The sequence below is a fragment of the Gossypium arboreum genome, chromosome 11, assembly GCF_025698485.1.
Source record: "Gossypium arboreum isolate Shixiya-1 chromosome 11, ASM2569848v2, whole genome shotgun sequence".
In the NCBI taxonomy this organism is placed as follows: domain Eukaryota; kingdom Viridiplantae; phylum Streptophyta; class Magnoliopsida; order Malvales; family Malvaceae; genus Gossypium; species Gossypium arboreum.
Window position 1 is genome coordinate 92,309,809 of NC_069080.1, and position 15,750 is coordinate 92,325,558.

General features: G+C 31.1%; 1 protein-coding gene across 1 annotated transcript; it reads right to left on the minus strand.

Annotated features, from left to right (window-relative positions):
• Positions 1–6,515: 6,515 nt before the first annotated feature.
• LOC108472788 (non-specific phospholipase C4-like) lies at positions 6,516–11,697 on the minus strand. Its single transcript, XM_017774344.2, has 4 exons — positions 10,637–11,697; positions 7,293–7,702; positions 7,039–7,209; positions 6,516–6,953 (listed from the first exon to the last, which is right to left on the minus strand). The coding sequence occupies exons 1-4, from the start codon at positions 11,329–11,331 to the stop codon at positions 6,628–6,630; spliced, it is 1,602 nt and encodes a 533-aa protein (XP_017629833.2). The 5' UTR covers positions 11,332–11,697; the 3' UTR covers positions 6,516–6,627.
• Positions 11,698–15,750: the final 4,053 nt, after the last annotated feature.

A 15,750-nucleotide genomic window follows, 5' to 3' on the forward strand; every position in this document is an offset into this window, starting at 1 on the left:
TCATAATGTCCATACCTTGTCCTAAAGGCAGTTTTCGGCACATCCGACTCCTTAATTCTCAACTGGTAGTAACCGGACCTCAAATCGATCTTTGAAAACACTGTGGCCCCCTTTAACTGATCGAATAAATCATCAATCCTCGGCAACGGGTACTTGTTTTTTATAGTCACCTTATTGAGCTGACGGTAATCAATGCAAAGCCTCATTAAGCCATCCTGCTTCTTTACGAAGAATACAGGAGCACCCCAGAGAGAGAAACTCGGTCTCACAAATCCCTTGTCTGTTAACTCATGCAACTGAGCCTTCAATTCTTTTAATTCAGTCGGAGCCATTCTATATGGAGCAATCGAGATCGGTGCAACCCCCGGCAACAAATCAATGGCAAACTCTATCTCTCTGTTCAGAGGCAATCCAGGCAATTCCTTTGGAAATACATCTGGAAATTCAAAGACTATCGGTACTGATTCAAGTTTCAATTCAGACAGCTCAGTATTCATTACATAGGCCAGATAAGCTTCACACCTTTTCCTCATGTATTTCTGTGCAGACATGTGCGAAATTGCTATAGGCAATTTATTTAATTCATCTGTTTCAACCCACAGAATTTCACCATTTTCACATTTCAACTCTAGTGTTTTCTGTTTACAATCTACTTTGGCATCATACAATGTCAACCAGTCCATTCCCAAAATAACGTCAAACTCATCAAATGGTAACAGCATCAGATTAGCCGGAAAACAGTGACCTTGAATCATTAATGGGAAATTCTTGCAAACCTTATCAACTAGCACATATTGGCCTAAGAGGTTCGACACTTTAATCGTAAACTCAGTAAACTCAACAGGCAACTTCTTATTAGATACTAAATTCATACAAATATAGGAATGAGTAGACCCGGGATCAATCAATGCAATAACAATAGCATCATAGAGAGAAAATGTACCAGTAATCACGTCAGGAGATGATGCATCCTCTCGGGCACGTATGGCATAAGCTCTAGCAACCGCTCTAGCTTCTGATCTCGCCGTTGAATCTTTCATTACAGTTTTACTGCGAGCTCCACTTCCAGTATTTCTCGGTGATCTACCTCTGCTAGCGGTAGTACTCTGTCTAGCACTTTGAAATTTTTCTTCTTTAACTTTCTCCGGACAGTCTCTGATAAAATGCTCACGAGAATCGCACCTGAAACAAGCTCGCTCGTTTCCCCAACACTCACCATAATGTTGCCTACCACATTGCTGACATTCGGGCTTTCTAGATCGCGCATTACCCATACTTGCCACTGAAGTAGCTTGAGCTTTAGACCCCGAATATGCCTTACCACAATCTCTGTATGAATCCCCAGCTAAAACTGTCATTCAAGGGTTTGTCTCTTTGGACCTCTTTGATTGAGATTGAAATGACTTGCTTATTGGCCTCTTTTTGGCATCTCGAGCCTCAATAACAACTTTTCTTCTTTTTTTATTCAATTCTTCGGCTTTAAGAGCTTGGTCAACCAATACTATAAATTCTTTCAGCTCCAAAATTCCCACAAGCACTTTAATGACCTTATTTAGCCCATCCTCAAACCTTTTGCACATAATGGCCTCGATGGACACACATTCCTGGGCATACTTGCTGAGTCTTACAAATTCACGTTCATACTCTGCCACATACATCTTGCCCTGCTTCAATTCAAGGAACTCCTTCCGTTTTTGATCAATAAATCGTTGACTTATGTATTTCTTACTGAATTCTTCCTGGAAGAAATCCCAAGTAACCCTTTCTTTTGGCACCACTGCTACCAAGGTCTTCCACCAATAGTAGGCTGAATCTCTCAAAAGTGATACAACACACTTTAAGCACTCCTCGGGTGTACATGAGAGCTCATCAAATACATGGGTAGAATTTTCAAGCCAGAACTCCGCTTTCTCGGAATCATCATCAATCTTTGCTCTAAACTCTTCGGCCCCTTGTTTTCGAATCTTGTCAACTGGAGGCTTGTTCATTCTTACCAAATCTATGCCTTGAGCAGCTACAAGAACCGTTTGAGGTATGGGAGGGGGTGGAGGAGGTTGAGCATTTGGGTTTGCTCGAATAAACTCAGTGTACCAATTGTTCATCATTTGGAAAAAGGCATTACTATATTAAAACAAAACACAATTTATAATAATCAGGAGTCACCACACTATCATAGTATATTTATGGCATGTATAGCTAGACTTTTACACATACTTTATTAGTCCAAGAACCGACTAAACCATAGCTCTAATACCACTAAATGTAACACCCCTTACCGGTATCCGTCTCCGAAATAGGGTACGAGGTATTAACAAATCATAGTACATACTATTTAATAAAACTGAGACAAAAATATGGCGTGCAATTAGATCATGAATCATTATAACATATGCCTTTAACAATACTAGCCAATTTCAAAGGCTTCGTACAAAATAATCAGTCAGATACTATAATTAATATTTTAAACCTAAACAATTATGACAAGTAACAAAATAACTAAGTCTACTATACATGCCATAATTCAAAATGTTCAGTTTAAATGCCCAAAAGTATTTATAGTGTAGGCAGATCTTCAACGATCCTTGACTCACATGTGTGGATTTAAACTATAAGACAAAAGAGAGAAAAGAAAGTAAGCTTATAGCTTAGTAAGCAAGTATATAAATAATGAATAAAGAATTTAATATGTTTACACAATAACTCAAGTGTATCTACTTTTTAATTTTACTATTTACTCCACTTTGGTCAAGCTGTCTTTCTTGCGTCATATTCACTAAATAAATCATAACTCGAGTTAAAAAACTCGAAATTCAAATCCGTAAAATTTTCCTAAAACTAGACTCATATTACTTCTTATTAAAATTTTTATAGAATTTTTGGTCCAGCCAATTAGTACAGTTTATTAGTTAAAGTTTCCCATATTATACAGCTCGACTGATCTGACCTCTGTTCACTTCGAATTGAATTTCTCCAAGTAAAAAATTCAAATATCCATGAAATTTATTTCATTTAAAACTAGACTAAATAAGGAATCTATACATATAAACTATATTTCTTAATTTGTTTTGTACAATTTTACTGATTTTTCAAAGTTAGAACAGGGGATTACATAGTCATTCTAAGCGAGTCACATAGAAATATAAATATTTAAAAATATAGAGTTCCTTTACTTGCTTTGTTTCTTTTACATGGGAATAGACTCATTAAGCTTTAATTTAATATCTCATTCAGCCTCTAATTAAATTCCTACTATTTTTGGTGATTTTTCAAATTCACATCACTGTGACTGTCCGAAACAGTATTATTGCTAATTCACTCTTTCACACTTTCTTTGTATTAACCTCATTTTAACATGCCTACCACAATTCATTTTCACCACATTTCATACATCACAAGTATAGGTCCATGATTACAATGTCACCTTAAAACCATCCCGTTGAACAATTCGGATCAATCCTCGATACTTGATGGTTCCAGCACACAGCCCCACCATCATATTTCATATAATTCGGCTCTCTTGTACATATGGTGAACACTCAGTACCACCCATGTGACATAGCCAATTTATCTCATAGCTCTCTTATCTACATGGTGTCCTTCACTTGAAATCACACATGCGACCTAGCTACATTTATCTCTCCCGTAGCTCTCTTGTCTACATGGGATACATCCCGTATCACACATGTGACCTAGCTACTACATAGTATCTCGTAGCTCTCTTGTACACATGATGTGCACTCAGCACCATACATGTGACCTAGCTACGCTCCATCTATATTATTCAATCTTTCCAATGTTCAACCGGATTTTCTCTCTATTACTTATTTCCATTCTTCCAATAGTCGATTTATGCTTCAAAATCAGCTAAAATATATATAATAGGCTGAAATATAAAAATGTAAATGAAGTTAATATATTATTTACATACAAACTTACCTCAGTGCAAAATATGGAAATTTTGCAGTTTAGTCCAAAACCTTTTCCTTCCCCCGTTCGAGGTCGATTCCACGGCTTTCTTGATCTATAACAACACATTTAGCTCATTTAATACTCATACTATTTATTTCAATCCAAAAATCACATGGAAAAATTACATTTTTGCCCCCTAACTTTTACAAAATTATGATTTTGCCCCTAGGCTCGGAAATTTAATTTCAACCCTTACTCTTATGTTTTATGACATGCTGATCATTTTTCTCTTCTATGACAACATCAAATTCTCACTCTAACATGTACTTATGAGCATTAGGTATTTTTACCAATTATACCATTTTGCTCGTTTTCGCTAAAAATCGCTTAGAAAAGATCGTTCTGCTAACCTCAAACATTCATATTCTACCATCAAACATCAAAATACATGCATATCATTCATGGGTAAAATTTTAAACATAAACCCTAACTCGAAATAATGGTAGAAATAGGTAAACCGAGCTACGAGGATTTCAAAAATGTAAAGAACATTAAAAACGGGGCTTGAATGCACTTACTATTGAGCTTGAAAGCTTGAAACAAACCCTAGCTATGGAGAACATGCAAGTTTCGGCCAAGCTAAATGAAGATGAACATATTTTTGTGTTATTTTTCCCATTTTATTTCATTTATTATGCAAATGGCCAAAATGCCCTTACTACTAAACTTTCTAAAAATTCCATCCATGTCCAAATTTTTGTCCATATAAAGTATAATGGTTTTAAGGACCTCTACTTAAAACCCCCATTTCAATCAAGTACTTTATGAACAAGAACACACACATTTTTCACCTATTTCAATTTAGTCCTAAACGTCAAATTAAACACCCAATCGATAAAATTTCGCAACGAAATTTTCACACGATTATGCAATCATAATATAAACACTAAAACTTAATCAAAATAATTTTTTTCAACCTTGGATTCTTGGTTTCGAAACCACTGTTCCGTTTTGGCCTTAAATCGGGCTGTTACAATTAGAATTTAAAGTACATCAAAACTTATATTGATCTTAATGAACATCCACTTAATAAGATATTCATAACAGTTTTAAATTTATGAGAAGAGTTCTTTATCTTCGTTTTGTTCTTCGTTGATAAAGAGAGATGCAAAAAAAAAAAAAAAAGTTTACTGTGGATGTGTTGCTTATTTGGTTTAATTGTATTTTAATATTAAGACCATGGTTTTATTAAATGAATATTTTTAGAATTGCACTATAAAACTTATTTCATAAGTAATGCTAGTGCCTCGTTAAATTAGATCTTATCAAATCAAAATTTTTATTGAAAAAAAATATTTGTCGAAATTTCAATTTTTTTAAAATAAAAAATAAAAACACCGTGATTAAAAAAAAAACGCTTAATTTCATCACTTTAACCTAAATCAAATAGTTTGAGATTAACCCTAAATGTTAAAACAATCTCATATGAGATTTACTGCATTACTTGACCCTAAACCAAATAGTTTCCAAATTTTAAAATATATACCCTTGCTAAAAACGTAGATAAATGGGGGGATAGAGGATATTCTCTCCACTAAAATCATCACTTTAGCCTTGACAAAACACTCTCGTTATTCTGAGAATGTTAATGGGAAAGTTCAAGTTTTTAATTCTAGCTTGTGCAACAATCAAGTTTTGATGGCAAGAAGTGAGAGTGAAGAGCAGGTGAACGAGGGGATTAAAAAAATTAAATCTAAGAAAATCTTTGTTTGAAATTGTGTAAAAAAGGATTGAGGGGCTTGAGTTTAAGAGGAATGGGAGAGGAAGGAAATGTAAAAATAAATTTTCGAATCCTATGTCTTCTGAGGTAAAAGCTGCTAACAAATCATTATCCGACTCCGATGTTCAAACTCTAAAGAAGAAATAATGGAAAGAAGCTTCAGAGGCGTGGGAGCTTGGGAAAAAATTTAGGACTTAGAGTCATCGGGGATGAAGACGATGTTATTAGAGAATTAACGGAAATTGAAGAGAGAAGAGTTAATCAGAATTAGTAGGCAGTCTTGGGGGGTGTCTAAGGTTGGGATGGAATATTTTTGTTTTTATCGCATGGATCTCTTTTCTTAGGGGATTATTGTTGCTTTGGCCTTGTGTTGGGGTTGATTTTTCTTTAGATTCAATGTTTGCTCATGTTGCCGTTTTGCTGATATTTTCTTCCGAGTTGGATGGTGCTGCTGTTATATATTTATTTGTTGAGGATTAAGGACGAATGTCTTCGTCTTTTTTCTTGGTTGGTCTTGTTTCTTTCGGTTTGTTGATTGGTGCATGGTTTTGGAGTTGTCATTGGGTCTTTGGGTTTGTGTCATGGAGGAGTATTTAGGGTTGAACTTGTCCATCTGTTTACGTTGGAGTTAGGTGCATTCGCTTTGATGAATTTCTGATTTGTGGGCGTCATTCTCTGCGATAAGGCCGTTGATGTTTCTTTTCTTTTGTCTTAGGAGTGTTTTGTAGTGTGCGTTGTATTGTCCTCCAAATGCTCCATTGGTTTTTTGAGTAGTACTAGATTCGTTTTGGTGTGTGTTCTGCTTTCGAGTTTTTTTCTGAAACCCTTTTGTGTAATTGATTTTGAAAGAGGATGGATGGATTCCATAAATTTATTAAAACGAATGAGTAAATATAAAAATATTTTATCCAAACATAAGCCCTAAAACTGTAAAGATTTCAATCATGGCAGACAAGACATTTAAAAAACTTGTCAATAAAAGATCTGCCTTTTGGCCTTTCAACTTGTTTTCCTAATTCAACCATCTCAGATTCATGGATCCCTCCCCTTTGGCATTCATCACAGAACTTATCGAAAGCACCATTCACATACTTGGCAGCCTCTGCAACTGTCATCTTCTCCACAAGTTTGTGTGGATACATGCCACTTTTATGGTCTCCATTCAACACTGCTGCCATTTGTACTAATTCTTTTTGGAAATCACTTAATTTTACCGTCTCTTTTGCTTCAGTAGGTCTCATGTTCACCGGTTCGGGAAATGTAACTGCAATACACAGTAGATTCCAAGTAATCAATTCATGAGTTCTAAAATGCCTGTTTCTCTTTAAATAATGATAAGACTTATTTACCAGGACAATCTACTCTTGGGTTCTTCCTGTTTATAACACCTTCAAAAGTAGCAGCCCAAGCATCACGCTTTGTTAGGAACTCTTTCAGGTTGAAAATCTTTTTGACAGTTGCAGGAATTGATGAATGCTCAAATTCTGAAGTAGGATATGGGCCTGAAGGCCTATGTATCACTGCAAATTCCATTACCAGAAACACACATGATCTAAATAATACAAGTTAAACGACAACAGTAATGGAGACTCACTAGACTTACCTGTTCCAGGTTCAATCCATGGAGAAACAAAAAATGTAGGAACCCTAACACCAAGCCTATCAAACCTGAAATGATAAGGCTCAGGACCAACAATATCATCAGGGCTAGGGACCCCAGTTGTAGGTGTTGGAACATGGTCATAAAATCCACCATGTTCATCATATGTGATTACCAACAACATTTCTCTCCACTGGGGGCTACTTCGTAGTGCCTCGTATACTTCCTTAACAAATTTTTGTCCTTCTGAGACATCATGGGACGGATGATCGTCGTTCGCAGGCACCGACAAGAGGTCAAAGTATCGTTGTTCGACGACCACGTAATTTGGAAGCTTCCCTTCTTCACAATGTTTCTTGAAGTGCAGATCAAATTGATGAAAGTTTTTTAAGTACTTCATTTGTCTAAGGTTCCTGGTAAGATCGATTTCATTCTATCAGATTACATATGAGATTTTTGAAAGTTTGGCGTATTGCTTTGCATATAAACGTGAGAATTTATGAATTTCAACATCAAAATGACTTTTTTATTAAGAATTTTTTTATAAGAGATAGGAAATAATGATTGTTGAAGATTGAACAAGAGATTAAAAAAAAAAAAACATAAATACTTTTATCACTTCACGTGTGAATGTGATTTAGTAGGATCTAATTTGAACACAAGTACTAATATATTTTTCCTGTACCGGACCCTAGCTTGCTAACACCTTAAAAGCTAGTAAGATGTTAGCGTAGAAGACATTAATTAAGTTGTGTTAGGTAGGAGCATTTCCAGTTTAAGTGAGAAAGTTTCCAATTTTACATAACCCTTTTATAAAATAGTTAACTGAGTGTTAATACAGCTAGTATCAACATTGTTATTAATATAAAAGAACGTTGAGTTTGAGTGCATTGAAATATAATTATTCTCTAATTTAAGGGTTGAAAAAAATTATAAATAGTTTTAGATATTATATTAGAAAATTCTTTTTCAAAATCTCTTTAAAAAGCTTAAATAAAAACTCAATAAATAAATTTATTTAATAAAAGATTTATCAGACTTATAAATAATAATCATGTTAAAAGACCTTTACTTTTTAAGTTTAAAACTTTTATTAAATTATTTATATAATAACATATAAAAATTTAAAATTTATTGAATTATTTTCATTAACCCAAAATATAAAAAAGGAAAAATTATTTTAGATTTAAATATTAAATATTTATACAATAAATTTATATTATATATAATTTTATAATTAATACATTTATATAACTCAATATAATATATTTTCTGGATACTAATTATTATTTATAAGCTATTATGGTCAATATATTAATTAAGGAAATAAAATATATGAAAATTAAACAGCAGGAGTATTAATTTATTATATGCCAAAAAAATTGTACTGTACAAATGCTTAATGATTAGAGATTATTTTATTATAATATTTGAATTATCAAAACCATTGATATAATTTAATTATGTTTATTAAATATTATTTTAAATAATTTTATTTTATATTAATTACTTAAAATAAAATCATATTATTTGATATATTACAAATATTAAACGTATAAAATCGTGTGTAATACATACGACACACAATTATTAAAAATTAAACAACATTATACTTATTTTTACTAAAAATCAAATATTATTTGTTGGAAAAAACCAAAGCAACCACATATTGTATAATTACACAAGTTAATTATTTCATTATTTTTCAAATAAAATATTAATGATAATTAATAAAATAAAATAAATTATTAAATTAAAAGAATTTTATTGGTCATTAAATTAATATTTATGATATAAATTATGCAAAAAGAAAACAAAATTTGTGTCTATTAAAATCATAATAGAAGATAAAAACAAACACTATGCCATATAAAAAGTAATAAATTCAGTTTTGAATTTAATAAAATGAATGTTGGTTTGAAAATGTAAGAATTACATTATGAAAAAATATAATTTTGATATAAAGCAAAATTCTATTGACATATTAAATGGTAAAGCTTACTATAGTTAATTTTACATTTCACTTCACTTTGGTAATTTATATATATATATATATATATAGATATATTCTCTTTTAAAGTTAATTTTACATATCACTTCATTTGGTGATAAAAGTTTTCCACTCTTTTATTCCCCATTCATGTGTTGGTTACCCACCCCAAACTAATTAATATTTTTAAAACAAGTTTAACCATCATTATCCCACAATTTTTAATGCAAAACTAAACACCTTCTCATTTCAAAACATTTATATAAACTTTGATAATTTTAATTTCACCATTTTAAATTCATCATTTTAAAGAAAAAATAATAAGATATAATATAATATATATATATATATATATATATATATATATATATATATATATATATATGATAGAAATACAGCTATAAGATCAAAAAAATTTAAGACTACCATAACCTAAATTGTACCTAAATGAAAAAAAGAAAGGATTGTATTGTATGAAACAATTATGTCATGTTTATTCACATTATACCATGTAATCGTATGTATAAAAAGTCAACTATTTATTTTATATAACACGTGTTAGTTAAATGATAAAATATATTTTATATAATTTTGAGATAAGAATGGGATAATAAGGTTTGAACCCATGTAAAATGAAATTAGAAATTCATTAATAATTGAATTAATTAATAAATAAATATTTTATATACAAATTAAAAAAAATCCACAATCCATATTAAGAAGCTACTAAGTGTCCTTAAATTATATTTAGAAAATAAAAACTTAAAGAAATATATGGGTCAAAATATGTTAGTTAATTTTTGTAGTTTGAAAATTTTGAAATTTAGTCTTTGTACTTAAAAAGTTAAAATTAAGTCCTCTTACTTTTCTAATTAAAAGAAAAACACTCAATCTTATCGTTAACATTGATAGTATTCTTCGTCAAAATTTGTCAGCATGGCATGTTAATTAGACTGTTCTCATATGACGTTGTGCATGGTTAAAAGAAAAGAAACATGTTAAGCTGACAAATTTTAACTTAAATACCAACAGTGATAATGATGAAGCTAGAATTTTAAATTGAAAAGTAAAGAATTAAATTTTAACTTTTAAAATATAGAGAATAAATCTCAAATTTTTCAAAAATAAAAGGCTAATAGAATATTTTAACCAAATATATGTCAACTTCCTAAACCTAGTTCTTAAAAATAACCAATAACTCTTATTTTCATTATTTTAAATATAACTATTTATTTATATATTATAAATAAATTAAAATTAATTATAAACCACATTATGAAGGCTTATGCACGCACCATGTATATGTGTATGAGTAGCAAACTATTTAAATAAAAAAAATAAATGAAATAATAATTACCTGAAGAACAAGGTGGAGGGAGGGTATTGATAATATATCCCAAAACTAAAACCACTTTCATCCAATGACTCGAATATTGTCTTTTGAGGAAACCCTTTGATCAGCTTTATTGCGTCATTGCTCGTCTGTCCATACGATGTAGCTGAATGCACAAACATCCGGTTCGGTTGCGTTGAAGATGGCACCGACGCGAACCACCGGTCACATATTCCGAACTTGGACGCCAGCTCTTTGTAAACAGGCACCGCATCAGGTTTAAACCCTTTCATCACTGCCTCTGCCATTCCCTTTTCGGTCCTCTCAGCGTTTTGAGCGAACCCATTCATTGTGGGTTCATGAGGTGGGTTAGGGAGGTCAGAGCTCCAAGGCTGGCCGAATACTTGCTCGTAAATGGCTTGGATGGAGTGAGCAGGGTCAGGGTCTACGTACTCGGAATTGTCTTTGAAGAAGACCATGGGTGAGTTCGGGTCGGATGTGGAAATGGGGTTGGATTCGGATCCGGTTACGCCATCGATTTCAGGGTTTAGGGACTTGAACCAGCCTAGCATGTGATCGAATGAGCGGTTTTCTTGGACCAATATCACTATGGTTTTGATAGGATACGAAGACGCACTATTGCTGCCTTGGGAAACCATTGTTCTGTTTTTGGATGTTCTTTGCTGGTTTGGAATGGGTTGAGATATATATACATACATATGCAAACTTAAAAAGAAAAAATTTGGGTAAAACAATAAAAAAACAAAGAAATGATAGGATATTTATTTGATAGAGTTTTGGAGAGGGAAGAAACCCTACTACGATCACGATATTTTCGATTCAAGAAACACGTATATACATTGAACTCGAGATTTAGTTTAGTTGATTCCTACAATTAGAGCATAGATAATCTTCTCAAAGTTACATAAAACATATACACACACGGCAAACATCATTTCTTACATACAGAGATTTAGAAAACGTGAAATATGAGTTAATACATGTGGCAGATAATTATGAGTTCATAAAATAAAACTTCGCATTTTCTTGATGAAAGAAGTTTTTTCCCTTAAGAAAGATATTGATGGAGAATATGCTTTGGGTCGCTTGTATACCAAGAGAAAAGAATGTGCCTAAATAGAATTTCCGCAAAACCAGGGGCGAAGAGGTCCACTATGTTGGTTAGACTGATGTAATTCTGTTTATGGAGTGGCCCCTTTATGGCGTTTTATAATCCAAATATCTACATGTTGGACTATGGATACAATTTTTTATTATTTGGATTGGTTTCGTCTATTAACTAGATTATAATTCAATTCAAAAATATCCTATTTAACTCTTTATTTTTGTAAATTTATAATTTAGTCATTATATTTTTATTTATAAGAATTTAGTCAATGTATATTTTAGATTTCAAAATTAACTTCAACTGTTAACATTGTTAAATATAGGTTAATCACAACATCATTTTCTTACTTACATTGCACCCAAGTGTATTTCCTTATATTTCAAAATATCACACCGACAAATTTTTTTTAAAAAATAACAATGTAAATAATTGCATTTTAATTTTAAGAGCTAAAAAGTAGATAGACTAAATTTTTAGAAATAAAAGTACATGAACTAAATTTTAAATTTGAGAAGAGTAGAGAAACCTATGACATATTTTAACCAACTACAAAACCATGCTTTGAAGGGATTAAAGGAGAAAACTACTTTCATGCTCTCCTCCGAAATATGAGCTACTATGCTAGCTTTGTCTGTATAAGGATAACCCAATGAAGGTTTGAAAGGTTAACACTTAAGTGGCTTCTACCTTAGACAAGGTAAATAGGCTGGTGGAGAATGAATTAACAATTTCTTTAACTCCCTCTTTACCGGTGATCTGTAACAGTTCGTTTTTTAGTGGTGTCGAAAACAGTGATTTTAGGACTACAATTTTGATGGGAGATTTCATAAATATATTTAAGTAATATTTATGAGCTAAATATAGTATAATAGTGAATTTTGATTTAATAGATTTTATTAATTGATTAGTTAGCTAAGGTAGAAGTGGTGCGTACCGAAAGTCAACTGGTTTTAGAGAATGAGGTATCAGGATCTCATTTCAGTAAATTGGGTCCGTGAATATTTTTATTAAATATTTAAGGAGCTTTTATATAGGTGAATTGAAGTTTAGTCCAAAAATTTTAGTGATTAGATGACTAATTAAGGTATAAGGACTGAATCGTAAAAATTGTAAAAGTTAGTCACTATTAATTTTTATTAGCTAAACTGCTTATCTAGTAAAGGTTAAAGGTTTAATATAGAAATCCTTCCATATTTAATTATAGTGGGACGACTTGTACTTAGTTTTGTTATATTTTATCTGTTAACTTAAAGTTAAATTAATAATAATATAGTGAAAACATAAAAATAATGATCATCTTCTTCGTTTCACCACTGAAAATAGGAAACCAAAGCATGAGGAGCCATTTTTAAAACTTTACAGGTTCAACCAAGTGCATGTGAGTCTATTTCTAACCCGTTTTTTGTAAATTTTATATTTTTGAGATTATCGCAACTAGTCCAGCTAACCCATACCTTCATTTTCAAAACTAATAAAGATTTAAAAAGTTATCATTGATTTTATGTGAAGTTTTTGAATGTTTATGGTAGATTTTGGAGCATAGAAATGAAATATGATTAATTTGTTAAGTAAATTTTGTTAGTTTTAAGTTAGGGACTAAATTGTGAATATATTAAAATTGGTATGAATTTTTTTGTAAATTGTGATAATAGGAGGCTGTGTATGGACATAATTGAAGCAAGTTAAAATTTGGAGTTCAAATTTGGAAGATATAATAAGTTCGGTTTTAGGGACTAAATTGAATAAAATGTAAAATTTTAGAAGGTATTCGAATAATGAAATTAAAATTATATATACATATAATAGGATGACATAATATGTTTGGAAGATAAATTGAATTGAATTGTCGAATAGATGGAAAATTGGACCAAATTGAAGACAATTGAGGAAATGATAAAAATTATTGATTAGTACTTAGAGAGTTGTTTGATTGTTGTCTTAACCAGGTAAGTTCATACGGTATGTTTGTGTTAAATTGTTATGCATTTGGAATTATAATTGTAATGATGTTTAATTGAAATTTTAAATGTTTATGATTTGATAAAAAAAGGTGAGATAAAGAATTAAATTGAATACGATGAATTGCAAATTGAAATAGTTATGGAATTGACCTTAAATTGGACTGAAATGGGATATGTTATGTGACGAGGTGATGATTTAATGAAATGACCTGACTTGATTTGATTTAGACTAGTTGATAGTGATAAGGACTAAATTGAATATATATTAAAAAATGTGTATATATATATATATGTGTGTGTTTGTGCGTGTAATTGAATGCATATAGATATGGTTGATGTTGTCATCAATATGGATGAATGATTTGATGACGAAAATATATGTGAATTGAGATGTTGATTGATAATAAATTGAGTAATGAATACCCTATTAACTGTTCGGGTAGAGTCAAATATAGTTGGCATGCCATAAGATAGGAAGAGCTTAGGGTTACTTTGACTACGAGTCGATGAGGCACTAGGTGCCAATTTGTTTTGGTTTTACTGATTAGACATTGAGTGTCAAACTTATTGATAGCACTGGGCGCAACTATTTGCTTCGGATTTATCTGATGAGGCATTGGGTGCCAAATTCGTATGTTGGTTGGATTCGTGTATCCATCCGAGTCCGAGTTGTATTAATAGGAAAATAAATGGTAAAAACGAAATATATGATATTTGAAATTGAAAATGACGTGAAATGGAAGTGAAATGTGAAATGGAATGTGAAATTGTGAAATGAGTTGGGAACGTTGATTGATTATATTCAATGAATCCATGAATTTGGAAATTGAGATAGAATATGATTTGTAATTCAGATTATGAAATGAAATAGTAATTGACATTAAATTGACAATTGATATATATATTTGGTATAAAGATAAATTGATATGAAATAGGAATAAAGTTTATGCAATTTAATATGAATTTGATTGAGAATTCAAATTATGAAATGAAAAATAATGTTTGACATAATTTGAAATGGGATGTATTAAGGGTAAATAGGTGGTATGATATGATTAAGATAGTGAGTTGATTAAATGATTGTTTATTTTATGAATGATAACGAAATATTGAATTAAGTGAATTGAAATGGTATATGATATAGTATGATAAATGTTGAACTCACCTTTTTACTATGTTATTTGCCATGATAGGCAAATTTTATCAAGCTAACATATAGTGTATAATTATAACTAAGGTAAGTTATTTGGTTTTAATACTTGTGAACTTAATCAACTGTAATGCTTACTTTTTTGTTTCCTTTTTCCCTATAGTGTCAACTAGAAGAACATGTTAGGCGGATCGTTGAGAAGCTTACACTATCCTGATACTGATTATGTAGTCTTTTGACCATATTAAGGCTTGGTTATTTGTAGCATGTACTTATGAGTTGTTTTGGTTTACTTATATAGTGGTATGGCTTGAAACCCTTTTTGGTGTGATTATGACAAAGAATATACTTGTTGAAAACATATGCATTAGTAAATGGTTTGAATTGTGTATTTGGTATTTGAGATGACATTTTGAGTATGCAATTATATAGGTAATATGATGTTATGATATAGATTAGTTGGTTTGAAAGAGAGGTATATAATATTTGGCATGTACCTAAGAGAGTTATGTAGTTGTATATGTTATGATTTAAATGAATTTAGCATTTTAAATGTTATGTGAATATGTATATAACTATGAGTTTGGTAATGATCTTGGTATTTGGTAATTTTATTGATTGTTTAGGTATGTATGTTATAATGCTTATGTTGTGATAAGGTAACATGTTAGAAATATACTTAGTAAATGAATGGTATGTATATGATAGGTTTGAATGAATTTGGTAAGGTATTATGCATGCTTGAATGGTTGATATTGAATTATTATCATAAGGTATTATAAATAAATAAATGAGGTATGCTATGTTAATTATGTTGAGGTGCTTTAGAGGGCATATTGAATTGTTTTGAATATGGTATTATGTTTAAATTTGAATTGTTGGATTGAGGTGCCAATTG